Genomic DNA, 15,933 nt, shown 5'->3' with positions numbered 1-15,933 from the left:
TTTCTTTTTGGTCGCAGTGGAGACTAGTGCTTTGTAACTAAATTAAACTGCGATAGCTCAAAATAGGTGAACTTGAACTTAGAATTATTTAACTGCAATGTTGCTTTATAATCTTGGCTAAAGAGTAAAAATATTTTCAATGAAAGAATCATAATTCAAATGATAGTCAAGTTCCAAATATATTACTCAAATGATCAGCTGGGAATGATTTTTGCAATTCTTGATTTCTCTTCTATTTTAATAAATTACTTTTTAATGAAAAAAAATAAAGATAATATGAAATTAGTCACAAGTACCCAAGACATAACAGGTGTGTTTAATTGCTACATGTGGTTCCAGCTGAGCAACAGGCTTTTATTTTGCAAATCATAACATCTGTATCACCAAAGATAAGGTCAATTTGATTTTCAGACTAACATTTTATGATGCTGCCAGATATCCTGACGAAGGTGTGCTTTCATCATCCAAGGCACAAAAAGCCATACTGTCTGTTAGCTACCTAAATTAGTCATGATACTTGGTATTACTGTGCAGTTCTACAGCATGATTTCCATGTCTGTTGTGACTTTCCAGTATCACCAGTAGAAGCTGACATCTTTAAATATGCAAGTTTGAAAGATTACAGTTTAGCACTTGCCTGTTTGGTTTTAAAAGTCTCCTTAGGCAAACAAGCATGAGCTTCTATGTTTAGAAACAGTTTGTAATGCAGTGAGATTTCTGAATGTATAAAGATGGAGTGATTTCATTATTCTTGATTGTGACCAAGTGTATATTTTACCTAGTTTTGCTATATCTAAATGGCAAAGGCTACATTTTTATTTTCTTTGTTACTTAAAGTTTCAGGATGTAAAATTAAGGTCTTTGTAACTGCATAGTTGTGAAGTAAATAACATTTAATTTACTTCATATGTGAACTGTTAAAATTATTTGGTCAAAACTAAACTATAGGACTACATGGGTGATGGTAGGTGAGTTTTGGCTGATGTAGCTCTGACGATCCCAAACTGGATCATGTTACTGTGGGAATGCAAGTATCCCGGTTATTGTGACAGTCTTCCTGCAAGTAATGAAGCCAGGCAAAGTAAGCAAGTTTTGCAACTGAAGCACGATAAAGTTTTGAGAGACATCAGTATGAAGGAACTTTGATGTCCCCATGTTTTTCCCTGGCAACATTTTTCAAACTCGTTGTAGGTGTTTGTTTATCTCTTCTCACTCTTCCAGTATCCTGCTTGGACAGCATAGAAATGTGTATGTTCTGAAGCACTCTTCAGTACTCTAGAAGTCAATCTGTCAGTAATAATTTGTCGACACTGACATCTGACTTAATTATGTGCTTGGGATTTACATTAATATTGGTATTTATCTTTTGTCCTCATAAAAAGCATTTAACTGGTTTTCTTAGACTTAGAAAGTACTCCTAAATTTTCCTTTTTTTTTTTTTCCTTCATTGGATATTATGCATAAGTGCTTCTATTGTTTTGTAAAGGAGATGCTTTTTTCTTATAGCAGAAAAATATTCCTTAGCTCTCTGTCGTGTTTTTCCTCCCAGTCTTGGAGGAAGGAAGCATTCACAATGGAATGCTACTTTTGGTTTCTATTATGTGCAAGCAGTTTTTGGTTTTGTATTTTGATTCTTTTAAGTGGAAGGGAAAAATCATAAAAATTATTAGGAAATGTAGGGTGCTCTTCTATGTACCACAGATGTTTCTTGGCCTTTGAAGTAAGTTTTCCATTATATAGGTTGTAATCAAGAAACTTGAATTTCTTTACTAGGTCGTTTTGTCAACTTAAAAATAAGTAAAATCTTTAGTGTCTTTATTGATGCAAACCACAAATTAGCTTCAGCAGGAGTTGCTCACACAGAAGACATATGGCATGCTGCATTGCTTCTAGATTTTGTTGTTCCTAATATGAGCTTAGTAGTCTAAATATGACTTAAAATGATGAATGAAAAGATTGCAAATGTCAGTAGTATTCCATCACTAGTAATTTAAAACAAAAACCTACTGGTTTTATGAGTCACCTTTTGAAATGTTGATGTGTGTTTGCAAGAAGAATATTCAACAAACAAGTTAATGATTCTTGAGTTGAATAACTTCTGATTGCAATCTTCTTGTGCCTTCCTTGGGAGTGGTTAAGTGATAGTCTCCCTTCCATCTTTTGCTGTATTCCTATTAGTCAGTGCGTCCTGACAGTGAGCAGTGAGACTGCTGAACAACTGATGCTTTGCTCTTAGATGTTCGACTTGATCCTGTTTTGCCTGCTTGGCAAAACATTGTATTTGATTGATCCTGTCTGCTTATGGGTATCTGTAGGTAGCACTTGTGTGTGGTGCAGTGACACAGATCCAGTGCATTGATTAAACAAATGTAGCATCCCTGCTTGGTCATACGGGCAAGCACAAGTTGGTAGCTGCAATAACTGCCTATAATTGTGGGTAGGTGCAGTTGATGTACAATGAGTCAGTGAACAGCTAAGCATAGAGCAAGCATACGTGTGTTTGTGTGTCTTTTGGGGAAAGAGAAGTGGGAGGGATAAGCAAACCAGCAATACTAAAGGCCTTAATTGGGACCAGGTGTAGTTGAACCATGAGCACAGATGTTATGTTATTTAATTGCTGTAATGATCAGCGTAAAGTTGTCAGTTCTGTATGCTATAGTTGAGGTGTATGTGCTGTCTTGTATTATTAACTGGGGCTAAATGAGATACTGTGGCCTTGCAGCCTGTACCTCTGGCGCGCATACTTGTGGTTTGGGAGTAGTTCCTGTGGGGAACAGTATGGCAGTTGAAGAAGTGCACTTGAATAATGTGTGTTATGTTCCTTAATAAGAAACCTGCCTTGTCTTCTCTCTACCTCATGACCAGGTTTTTGTTTGATATTTGCTGCTAATGGTTTAAATGTTTATCTTTTGCTAGCAGCAAAGTTGTGCTAGGGTCCCAAGTTGCCTGTTATATAGCCCTTAACACAGTCTGGTGCTACACTAGACTACATTCATTCTTTTGAGACTTACTTGAAGAAAAGAGATTCGTGTGAATAAATTTTGAATTATTGGAAGGAAACCAGAACATTTACATAAAACTAATTTTGACCATTTGTTCTGATCTGAGATTCATGATTTACAGATGTTGCATTGATAATCTCTAATAAATTGAGTGGCTAGTGTGAAAGAAAAGATTATCCTCAATTATATGTCTAGTCAGTTCAAATTAAGACAAAACAAAACCTGCTGTCATGCAATTTCTCTTCAGGAAATCAACTATGCATGTATGTATCCTTTAGCCCTTGTACAAACTGTTATTGGAGATCGGTTACAACTGATATCGAGTGCTATGCTTGATAGTGAACATGTACACTTTACCAGAGATGAAATAAGAAAGGTGGCTTCTGGTAGGTTGTCTTCACTGTTCCTTGCATCTTAATGTTGCATGTGTAAGAGATGTCAGTAGCTGAGGGCTGTTAGTATTTTCATGTGTTTCGATTGTTATCGTAGTGTTCTGGATCTACCATATACACTATTTTAAAAGATGCATATTTTCGTATTGTTGAATGAAATCTTGTACAGTTGGTGATTTGAATTATGGTAGTAGGTTTCAGTAGTGAGATTTTTTCTTTTCATCAAAAGTTACGCTTTACCTGATTTTAGTCACATGTTAGAACTTCCTTGTACTCCTGAGGGAAACAAAACAGTTACTTTTGAATTAGTGAATTTAGTGGTAAATTTTGCCAGAGTGACAGTACTATCTAACTTACAACTGTTAGTAATGGTATGGTGAAATAACCTGATCTGCAGCATCTAGTGTGGATGCTCTTACTTCTGAAGAACAGAGCTTTAGATGAATATAGTTAGTTGGAGAAAGGAAATGTAAATATTACTATAGGGGAAGTGTTTTGCAAAATAGGCTTGTGGGGACTGTACAGTGTTGTTACATGTGTTGTTACACATCATAAGTAAGCCATCAATTTTTAAGGAAAAAATCAAATCTAATAATCTCTGTCATTTAGAACATAGTGGGAGCTAAATATACATAGAAGTTTCTAGGTATGTTACATAGTATTGAAATTCTACAAGACAAACTGTACAGAATATTGTCAGCATTGTCTATGTAGACTTTAAGCCAGAAAAAAATGTCAGCCATTGTAGTTACACATGTTACTGGCCAAAATTTACAGGGTGTTCCCTAAGCTTCTGTGTAGTAACTTTCAAATAGCAGTGTCGCTAATATTTTCCTAGCTACTGCCCGTTTGCTACGTCTCTGTTGTTCACACTCAGTTTTGGCAATTTGAGAATCTTGAGTTTGTTCACTGTACTACATTTGCCTTCATTATTTTCTTCTAAACTCTTCAGTAGTAAGATAGACACTTTCCTCCTTAGGAAAAGACATTTGCAATAGTTAAATCTGTATTCAAGTTTGAATTGACAGCTTGCTGCTTAAGGTGTTTCTACTGCTACACACATGGTGAATTCAATATTAAAATACTGAAGATGTGTTTTAATGTTTTTCAAACTAGTGGATCTCTGAGTCTGTCTTCATCTTGGAGGGGATGAGGGGTTAAATTCAAACTGTATTTGTGAAGGCAATTAGTTCAGTGATCCAACAAGCCCACCTTTTAGCTGCAAAACATTGTGGTAAAGACATTATTTTGAGCTTCATTATACTGAATTTCTTTAGACCCTCCTATATGCTTTATTTAAGCCCCATGGCATTTGTTTAGCTTGAATAATCAGGAATAAAAGAGCTTAGAGTTGGCTTTAAAGTGCAGCTTCTGAAGTAGGAAAAAAAAGTATTCAAATTGTCTTGTGTACCCTGTTTTGTTTTCCTCCTCCTTGGGACTAAACAACAATGTGTGAGCAAAACTACTGTAGTGTTCTCAGATTTTAAAGGGAAAGCCATTCACTGCACAGTTCACTGGCTATTGGTATATGTCTATGACATATTAAAAGTAAATACTTATATCTCTTTGTTAGATCTGAGTGTTTCATTTTAGGACTTAGGCTTATAGTATGCATGTTGGTACTAGGCTTTTCCCCAGTGAAAGTGATGTGTATGCGGGTAAATAACTATGTGCTGGTATATTTATGTGAGCATGTATTTATGTAAGCATGTACTTGGCTTTTAGGAACTAAGCTCACTAGGCCTTTGTGAAAGGAGACTTTTTTTCCTCAACTCATTCAGTATTGTTCACAGCATTAACACATCACTGAACAAATTGCCCTCTTGCATATGCTAATCCTGCACTTAAAAGAACTCATTGTAACACGTTTTAATGCTTTAGCTGGAACAGAAATGGAGATGGGAATCACAGGCATGTCGAATTGTCATGTGACTGAAAAATGTCTAAAATGCCTTTCTCTTTGGGTCAACAGTTTGTACTTAGCATAACTTATCATGAATGAAAGCAATCCATGAAAGCAGTCCGTGTAGTTTGAGGAAAAGATTAGTCTTTGCTTTATTCTTTTGTGTGTATGTATTGGCTTCAGTTTCTCAGATCAAGTCTGATTAAACAAAACTTTATCCTTAATTTCACACTAGTGGTGAATGTTATGCTGGCAGTAAAAATACTTGATCTCTGTTTGCCATACCTTTGTTGAAGGCATCCAACAGGAGTTTATTGCAGCGAACAAATGATTACTGCATAACCTTATTTGGTAAATATTTGTTATTTTAAGATTTAAAGGCACATTACCATGTATCTGTTGGTGCCTGCAAATGTAGACATAGCAAAGCCTCTTATGATGGTGTAGATGTGAGCAATCAAATAGATAATATTTAATAAGTTTTATTTTATGGGGTCTGTATATTAAAAAAGAAATCAGTGTTACTTGCTTATGAGTAAACAGCTAGTCTGCAACTTCTAGACAATAAATTCAGTTGAATTAGTTAAGTAGATGGAGACAGACAAGTGAACTCAACTTTTGATAAGTCAAACAATGAAAAGCTAAGCTTTGAATGCAAGAACTTGTACATGTTTGCCTGGAGGACTTTGAGTTAACTAAATGGAATGAAAGACTATGTTGGTATCACGTTTCTAAAGTATGTATCACACCCATTTTGATTCTTTTTCTCATTTTCATTTTCCCCTTTCCCTTTCACTTTTCCTCTTTGACGTATATAAAGCAAACTTGACAGGAATTTTTGATTGACATTGTTTTTTGTCTTTACAGAGTAATTCTCTGTTAGTCCCGGATAGTCTGAGAAGCACAGATAAACGCAGGAATGGCCCTGAATATACTAATGACATCAAAAAGAGAAAGGTGGATGATAAGGATTCCAGCCACTATGTAAGCAAATCTGTGTCAAAGAAATGATTAATTTATTTGCACATACTGTGCCTGTATGAAGAGTAAAAGAGCTGTGAAGAACAAAGCAATGTGTTTCCTGTGGCTGATTTAGATATGTGCCACAGAGATCATTATTCATGTTATGGGAAGAGTAGTGGCTCAGTAGTTTGGGCTATTGTCAAGTAATACTCCTCAACAAGAAATAATGACCAGAAGTAACTGTTTGGGATTCAGAAGTATTCTTGGGCATTTCTCAGAGTTTGAGCATGCTTTGGACTGCTCTTGAAATCAGCATGTTTGTTTGAAATGGAGGATTTTGTTGATTTGGGGGGCATTTAGTACATTTTTATGATACTAGCTATCACCAAATTGAGTAATAATTACCATTGCAAATTGCATATGTTGGTTCTCTGTACCAACTTACTAAAGTTTGCTCTCAGTTTATATGGCAGTAACTTGAAATCTAAAAGTTCACAGTTTGTGTTCTGCATTTTTGTCTGGCATGCCCTTTGCTTGTTTTCAGAGAGACACCTCAGTACAACACTGTTGATTGAATGAACCTCAGAGGGGTTGCACAGGTTTTCAACTTCAAGTCTAAATGTCTAGCCAAATCACAGGATGATACTTGAACAGGCTTTAGAGACTCAGACTGGTGTGAAAGAATACTGAAAGGCAGTAAAATTTTAAATATTAAAAGAAGATATTATTCTTTGATGTAGCCATAATGTGGGGGATTGTCTGTCCAGTTTATATGAATACAATCACTAATTACTTTCTAGTTACTGAAACCCATGAGAAAATCAGGTGTCACTCTTTTATTTCCTTGGTTGTTTGGTAGGGTAGTTTCTTTCCACGAGGACTTCTGGGTCCTGTATTCAATGTCTCTGGGCAACTATTCCATATGTCTGCAGCATACATTTCTGCACATTGTGATGGTGATGTTACCATTTTGCAAGTTTCATTTTCACTGCTAACAGTCTTGTTCTGAGGGTTTGGCAGGCTTTCCCATGTCAGTTCCACAACCTTGATAATTTTATATTCTGTGAGCATTTTTCATATTTGAAGATTACATGTTCTTAGGTGATGATTTCTGTATCTTAAATAAAAAAGGAAGAAAAAGCATGTTGTTTTTCTTGTATTTATACTAGAAAGAAATGGAAAGACTATTGCTTTACTGCAGAAACAGTTTGTTTTAGTCCACATTTTAAATATGTGGTGCTGTTTGCTTGAAATGGACTTTACAGATAAAGGCAGCATCAAAATAAAGAATTGATCAAAACAAGGATATTTGAAATTTCCAAGTTTATTCTAATCTGAAAGAAGATCTTTCTTTTTAAACATTCTCTGATTCTGCAAACACAGCTACTGATTTCAAGCTTGTTTTAGATGGGGCTCTTGTAGGCACAAGGAAGTGCTGTTTTTTGTCAGAGAGAGATAAAGAAGTTGTAGGCATTGTTGCTTTTGGAAATTAAATGCAAAATGATTCTTTTATTTTAATTTACTTCTGAATATTTTTTATGTAAAGACCTGTATCATTTCAACCTATGGGTTTGTTAGTAAGGAGAATCTTCTGATATTAATAGTACCTACAGGAGATGCCTTTGATATTCCCAGTAAATTTTTATTTCTCAAGATGACAGTCAGTAGAGTGCACTTAATCATTGCTTGGCAGCTATTTTTGCCCTCCAGGTGCAGTATTTCTGGTGAACAAGTGTCTCACCTGCTGTGCTCCCATGTACTTAAATGTATTCTAACCTATTTTTGCCTTCTGGCTGCTTCATACTTTCAAGAGGTGGCAGATAACTGAGGCTAAAGCTTTCCTATTCCTTCTCATTTTGCTCCCTTTGATTGGATAGCTTCCTGAGTGGCAAATAGAGCCACCATTCAGTCTTCAGCTGCACTCTCAAGTCCCTAATATGTGGTATTTCTTGGTGCAATATTCATCTGCTAAAGCAGAAGGGAAGCTCTGTGAAACTACCTGCTGGAGTTTTGGGGTATTTGTTTGTTTTAAACGTTTATGTCTGAAATGAGAGGAAGGGATTAGAGGATTACTTTTGTCTGCCAGCGTTGGCTGTGATATCCCAGACAATCTGAAAGCAAGAGATAGGGAATAGTTTTAATCTTGAATGTCTGATTGGTTTGCCTGGAAACTTTTAAGTATTGTTATTAGAAATGTCAAACTTGCCCACACAAAAAAAATCTGAAGTTTTTGTCATTCACATGATTTTCTGTTGGCATGTTTTTGAGTCAAGACTCTCCCTTGAGAAGTCACTAGACCACTCTGTATCATAGAATCTGTCTACTGGAGTATCCCTATTTTTAAGACAGGGACCAGGAGGCACTTGAGTAACAGCTATTGTGATGCACTGGAGCAGTTCAGGTGAACACAATTTATGTGAAAAAGTCAAAATACATCTTGACAAGCCACAATAAAATATTTTTGTTTAGGAATGTCAAAGTATTTTGGTTTTGTTGGGCAGAAATGTTGAAATGCTTTGGCACTTCTGAAATTTTTTTCTTCTCCAGAACTTTCCATTTCAAAAATTTCGTTTCTGGAAAAGGAGAAAATGTCCTTTCACTTTGAGGAAGTTGATTCATCAAACAAATGCCAAAAACCCCTCCAGTTTTCTGAGGTGTTGGTTTTTTAGGTATGCACAAGCAGTAATTTCCATAAGACTGACACATAAGATTAGCATATGAAAAGAACAGATTTTTCTTTTAGGAGTAGAGAGAACACTGTTTTTGATGGTAACTTGAAGGATTGTGGACCATTTTGAACCGTTGCTGAGACCAGCTGTCAACTAGTTCTGCCTTATTTGGATTTTCTTATTGAAGCAGAAAGATGGTGTTGTGCTCCTGTTTTCATTGTTTTCCATATTATGAATAAGTTATTGAAAGGCTGTTTGCTTTTTGTTTAGGAAAAACAAAAAAAATATCTGAGTAGATGCATAGTCTTTCTGGGCTCATAATGTACTAATTGAAATGAACACTATATTTATTTATTTTTAATAGGACAGTGATGGGGACAAGAGTGACGATAACTTGGTTGTAGATGTGTCCAATGAGGTAACTTTTTTCATTTTTGTAGTCTTGACATTTGCCCAAAGGTTTAAAGGAGAAGTGCATTTAGATGTTAGAAGAAAAAGATTCCTCTGTGTGGATATGTTAAAATATTCACAACTTTTCTTTTTTGTTAGTACAGAAGTTACTATGTCTTCCTCTAACCTTTACCTGTTTGCCCTCTCAGCTTTTCTTTCTACTGCTTTGTCCAGGTCTGTTCCCTCCTCAGTTACCTTCTGACACTTCTCAGCTGCTCTGTAGCGAAGAGAGTTCTCCTGAAATGCAGGTGGAGGGCTGAAGTTTTCAAACTGCTGTCTTCAAACAAAAAAGGAAGGTCTAACCTTGTAGGAGTGTTACCCTTGTGGGAGTATTATAAAAAACATTTTTGATAATTGAAAAATTACTAGTATTTTACCATCCTACATTGAAGACAGCGTTTTCCATAAACATTTGTTTTTTAGGATGAGGTCAGCAGAAATCATAATAGAATCAGCAAGTTTTTTTACAGAGGTTGTAGCCACATTTTTCCTAGGGCATGGGCTTTCCCTCTTCTTTGTCTTTTTATTTCATACAACAAGGGGATTTAGGAAGGCTGACTGTAGTAGCAAGATCTGCTCTGTGGAAAACATGGGGGAGAAAAGCTGATGAAGGATATTCAGCAGTTCCAAGTGCCCAAATGATGTCAGACAAGTAGAAAATGGGTATCCAATTAGGGATTTTAGTCATCCTTTCAGAAGCCCTACTTGGAATGAAGCTGCTCAGTAATCAGTCAGTAGACTTAGTGCCCACTTGGGGGGACCACTCACTGCTGCTAGTCTCATGAGCCAAAGTAGCACAGAGTACCTGCAGAGCTCTGATGTTGTGGCTTGCTGGGCTGGTTCTTTCAGGTTAAAGTAAATACAGAGAGTGCCTCATCACCTGAGAGACAGTTTCAGATTTTCTTGTAGATTTAAAGTAACAAGACAATTGCAGATGGTATTTATGAAGTGACAGATATTGTGACATATAAAGCATTCATTTTTATCTCTTCTTTCAAAAATAGAAATGAGCAAGGTTTGTATGGCCTAAAAGATTATTTAAATGTCAGTGGCAGCGCATGATAGACATACATGGAAGTGAGAATTTACTGCAGTTACTGTTGGTCTTTCTTACTCTTATCACGTGTTATGCATCTTGCCTTACTTTGTACTGGGGTGCACATGCAAGTTTTTATTCTTGGCACCAGTTTCTGATTACACTATATGTAGTGTAAAATAAAACCAGATTGTTTACTATATGAACTCATGTCTCTAATGAAGGGATTTCAGCTTTTTTTTTTTTTTGAGATAGCAAAATATCTTGTCATTTGAACATACTACTTAAATTATTCTAGTCTTTTTCCATAGACACCTTAGTGGTGTTTGTGTACCAACCTATGACACTGTTCTTCCCTTCCCATTGTTTCAGGATCCTTCTTCCCCAAGGGCAAGTCCCAATCATTCACCACGTGAAAATGGTATAGATAAAACCCGCCTGCTGAAGAAAGATGCCTCTAGCAGCCCAGCATCTACAGCCTCGTCAGGAAGTTCCACTTCCCTCAAATCCAAGGAAATGAGTCTGGTAGATAGCAGTCTGTTGTCCAAATATGTGTTGTTGCTCTTGTAAAGTCAGACTCTCCATTCCCGCAGCTTCTTGTGGCAGAAAGTAATAGATTACTTTTTTTTTGCAGACTTTGATAGTATTATTCACTTTTCCCCCTCAGCAATATTTTCCACTTTGATTTCTTTTATTTCTTAAATTTCTGTCAAAGGAGTTGCGAATTTATTACGAAGTACAAGAGTTGCTTAAGCATTGTTTATTTTTTCTTGAGCAATACTTATGGTTTAACATAGTCTGTATATAATCACAAGGAAGTTCTCCAGGTTTTAGATAATTCTAAATAAGCTGTTATTCTTTACAAACTCCCTACAGTATCATGAAGAATTTGATCAGATTCTCTGTAGCTTCTGTGTCACCTTTTTTTGATACTGCCAACTACAGTAGTGTTTTGGTTTTATACTTAGATTTGCTGTGTCCAATAAAAATTGAGACATCAATGATTTTGAGCTAAAATAATTTGATGATGTGTACTGTATTGGCCTGAAAAAAAAATCAGCTCAGGCATTTTTTCTGTGACAATGGAAGATGGAAAAATAATTGTATGTTTCTTATTTAATTTTGACAGCAATCAAAAAGGTCATAATTTCTCTCTCAGAAGTTAATGTTGTCAGCATTGTGTGGATTTACGAAAACTGGCTGAGGGACTAGGTAGTAGGTGCCCAACATCCCAGCTGCTGTTGTGATAACTTGTATAATATGGCCTGGATTAAAAATAATACTCATTTAATTTATTTAATGATACCAGCATGAAAAAGCCAGTACGCCTGTTCTGAAATCCAGCACACCAACTCCTCGAAGTGATGTGCCAACCCCAGGCACTAGTGCAACTCCAGGACTTCGTCCAGGCCTTGGCAAGCCTCCAACAATGGACCCTCTAGTTAACCAAGCTGGTAATGCATTACCTCACATGTTTTTATCATTCCAAAATTAATCTTTTTTTACGTATGTTGTTGTATGTGAATGTTAACTAAATGTATTGCTTTGTTCTTGCTATCGAGAGCCTTTGATGAGAAGCAGATATTGGGATTATTGAGACTCTGAATATCTTTCTATCTCTTACCCGTTTTTGTTTACTTTTCTTTTTATCACTTTTGGAAATAATCCAGAGACTGAATGCAGTATAGAAGAGTTATAGTTCTCAGAAATTTCTGGTACTTAACTCTGAATGCAATCTCTTCTCCAGCTCTTTTCTGAGTCTACTAATATTTGCTGCAGTGTAAATCTTGAGGAATGCAGAGGGAAGTTTGCCTTTGCTGTTTAGTCTGGTGCAGCATAGTTGCTTCAGATATGAGCTGTGTAAACCGTGTCTGTCATCTTACTGCTTATTTTGGCAAAGGAGAGATAAATGTAATCAGGAAAATATTACAGAAATAGTTAATGCTAGAAGAGATTGTTAGAAGTAATCATCAAGTTCAGACATCAGGAGATCTTACTGCATTGAGTGAAAAGAGTTGGATGGTACTGATAAATTATGTCAATGTTTCTTGGCAGTGCGTGTACACAAGAGGGGGAGAGTAGTTATTCTAGGGGAAAGAAGCCGGTTTTCTTCCACATATGCAGGAATATGTAAATAACACAGCTTGATTTCATTATTCTGTAGCCGCAGGTTTGCGGACACCGTTGGCAGTGCCAGGACCGTACCCTGCTCCGTTTGGAATGGTACCCCATGCTGGCATGAATGGAGAGTTAACCAGTCCAGGAGCAGCCTATGCCAGTCTGCACAATATGTCACCCCAGATGAGTGCTGCTGCTGCTGCAGCTGCTGTGGTTGCCTATGGAAGATCTCCTATGGTAGGCCACACCTTGCATGCAGCCTCAGTTGCGTGGGTCGAGGTTCACTGAGAGGAGCTATGTGCTTCATTTAGTGCTGTTGAGGCATGACGGCTTTGTTACGTGTTCCACTTTGCAGTGTGGCAGGAGAAACAAATTTGCACCTCAAAACCAAAGAATCTGTCTGTATTTATGTGTATTTACTTTTTGTCTTCACCTTAATCAGTGCTTTGGCTGATTATTAAATGCGGAAAAATTACTCTTTAAGTAAAAGATTGTTTCAGTAGCTACAAAGTATTTCACTGGTGTTGTGGACATCTGCTTTTCTCTTGCCAAACCAGATTTGTGTTCCCATACAGACATTCTAAGTTAATCTTGGAGCACTAGAAGTCTTTTTATCTACATCTCCACCCTTGTATTTTGTTTACTGTGGAAATCAACATGAAAAGTTGGTTGCTGCATGTCTTGGAGATCTGTGATAAGGTGTTTTAAGAATAGTTACTGTTGTGGGTGTTGTAAGTAAATTCAGAAGAGTTGTTATGGCTGCTGTTGAGCAGAATAACCTAAGGACCTCATTCTGCAAACTGTGAGCTTGTTGGCAGCTTTGTGCATAGACAAACTTAATTGTAAATTCTCATTTTTGTCGATGTGGGTATTTTTTTTTTTAAATGGTAAACAGGGCTTTTATGTGAAAATGTCAAAATTCTAAATAGCAAATTAGCTCCTTAAAGCACTAAGAATTTTAACTCTGCTGTAGGGTTCAGAAGAAAAACTGTCTATTTGGTCCCAGTTTTCTGTTTTTATTATTTGATGCACATTTATTCAGGATATAAAAGTTCAGTGGAATTGCAGTAGGTAGAGAGAACAGAATATGCTCAAATTGTGGCCAAATTTGCCAGCACCTTGTGGTGTAACTTCTTGAGACACCTTTTGGATGATGTGCCCACAGACACAGAATGGAGCTTGCAGAGATCCCAGCTGTGGCTGCATGGTTATGCACTAGCTGTCACAGGACTGGAGAGCACTGGCATGGCTATGGGCCAGCACACTGTAGACTGCAGTTCCAGGGCTAGCTCTGGGATATTTGTGTTACACTCAATTATATGAATGTGTGGTATACATTATTGGTTTTCTGTTCATGTATGAGTACTTCTAGCAGAAGTGTACCTAGTTAAAATGCCTTGGTTTTCCCCTCTTATGGGGGACCAGACACCTAATATGGTTAAAGGCCAAATTTTGGTTAAATGCATAGTATGTGGGAGGTGAAGAGGAGAGATTTGCTGAGTGAGAAATTGCAAATGTGAGATTAATTCCTTTTTCATTGACAGGTTGGGTTTGATCCTCCTCCTCACATGAGAGTACCTGGAATCCCTCCAAATCTAGCAGGGATTCCTGGGGGAAAACCGTAAGTAACTTTTGGTGTTTTAGTAACATCTGCAGTATCTATAGAGTAAAGTTACTGTGTATCAGTGAAAAAAATTCCAAAGAGGGTAGTGTCTGCTGGTTCCAAAGAGATTATTATAGACTTCTCTTTGTAAGAGATGCAACATATAAATTCTCAAATGGTAGTTAGCATATTCCAAAACAGGTGTGTAGATAAACCTATTTCTAAGGAAAAGCTGTTGGATCTGTTGGAGGATTTTAATTTTCAACTTTCTGTGAGAAGTTAAGAGGACAGCAAACTGATAGGCAATAGTAAAACACCCAAAATAAAAACATACTGAAATGAAAGTTTGTAATATACTGAGCTTAAATATATAGAACATACTTGCAGACTTCTTGCCTGGTAACTGACTCTGAAACTGTTGATCACAGTGGATATCTGATGTAGTTACTTTAGCCACTGACACATACCTTGCATAATGGAGCAAACTGTACTATTTGAGTATGAGTAGGAGGAACTGTGCAAAAGGATGATGAAATAGTCATGAAGCAGGTAGTGCATGGGTGTAAGATAACTTTCACAACAGCAGCTTTTTATTTAGAAGTTGTAATTATTGATGAAGAGGTGGCTAAATGAAATACTTCTGCAATTCTGTGGTTTATTGATATTGCAATAAAATAAATTCAGCAAAACAGCATACATAAATTATTTTTTTCCAATAATTTGTATTTTGTAGACTGGTAGCAGTAGAGTGAATCATGAGCAGGTTTGACCTCTTTAATAATGTGATTATTTTTTACAAATTTATGGACAACTAGTCCAGAGCAACTACCTATGCAGGTACAAACATAGCATAGACCACAAATTTGACTAATCTGTTTTCTTGGACAGAGTTGAGCAGAGATAATTATAACCTTTTTTTCAGCACTTTGTCAGAACTTGTTCTTTGCTCGACATTCAGTCTTGTCCTCTCTTTCAAAAGCAAGCTGCAGTTAAGAGTAGTTTCTCTTGTCTAGGTATGGAAATAATTTTGAAGCTCAGTGCTTTGTACTACCTTTGCTGGGTGTTGCTGGTACATACCAATCTGTCCTGGTTTCATTTTTCTTTTTGCAGCTTTGGGAAAAATACAAAAGCTATTACTTTTAGGATACTGTCAAAGTTATGAGACGCAGTGTGCTGGAAGTTCTATGCAACATGTTCCTTTATGCCTTCATTTTGAACTCCTGTTATTAACTAGTAATACACTGTAATGTCAGTCATGCAGACTTCTTTAAAAGTACACCAGATTACAGGCAAGAATGTGTGTGTATTTTAATCTACTATTTTTTTTTCCCTTGTAACAGTAGGAAAGCAGCAGACATATTAGGAAAGCTATTCCAAATTTGGTTTTGTTGTTACCCTCCATGCTTCTGAGAACAGACTTAGCTAGCTGTTGACAGTATGAGAAACCTGTGAAATATTTGAATTTGCTTACAGAAAAGTTGTTGGTATGTTGACAAGATTACTGAAGTGAGGACTCAGTGAGTTGCTGTTATGTATCAGATGGTGGTGTATTTAAATTTAGTACAGTAAGGAACAGGCTTCGTTCTCAAAACATTATTTTATTAAGGGTCAGACTCATTCTTGCTGACTTCAATAGAATTTGACATACTTATATAAATATATCTGGAGGTCATATACTTTTGAACATGTATATTCATAAATCTTCAATGACTTACTCTATTAGTAATGCCTGGCAATGTTTTAAATTGTAAGCTGTGAAAACCTACTTTTGTTCATATATTTTCTGTGGCTCAGTTC

At 36.5% G+C, this 15,933-nt stretch overlaps 1 protein-coding gene across 4 annotated transcripts in view; it reads left to right on the top strand.

The window, feature by feature from the left end:
* Window positions 1-15,933, top strand: part of LOC104558416 (TLE family member 1, transcriptional corepressor) — a 74,656-nt gene that overhangs the window by 46,353 nt on the left and 12,370 nt on the right. For 2 of the 4 annotated variants that reach the window (XM_062017460.1, XM_062017461.1), the window contains exons 9-14: window positions 6,165-6,281; window positions 9,294-9,347; window positions 10,788-10,940; window positions 11,725-11,869; window positions 12,580-12,770; window positions 14,078-14,154. In XM_062017460.1, the coding sequence (XP_061873444.1) occupies window positions 6,165-6,281; window positions 9,294-9,347; window positions 10,788-10,940; window positions 11,725-11,869; window positions 12,580-12,770; window positions 14,078-14,154 (737 nt within the window). The remainder of the gene's footprint in view (window positions 1-6,164; window positions 6,282-9,293; window positions 9,348-10,787; window positions 10,941-11,724; window positions 11,870-12,579; window positions 12,771-14,077; window positions 14,155-15,933) is intronic. The other 2 variants (XM_062017462.1, XM_062017463.1) reach the window with 2 other exon arrangements.

Source organism: Colius striatus, chromosome Z, assembly GCF_028858725.1.
Source record: "Colius striatus isolate bColStr4 chromosome Z, bColStr4.1.hap1, whole genome shotgun sequence".
In the NCBI taxonomy this organism is placed as follows: domain Eukaryota; kingdom Metazoa; phylum Chordata; class Aves; order Coliiformes; family Coliidae; genus Colius; species Colius striatus.
The sequence above is the reverse complement of the archived record's forward strand: the minus strand, read 5'-3'. Positions and strand labels throughout refer to the sequence as shown.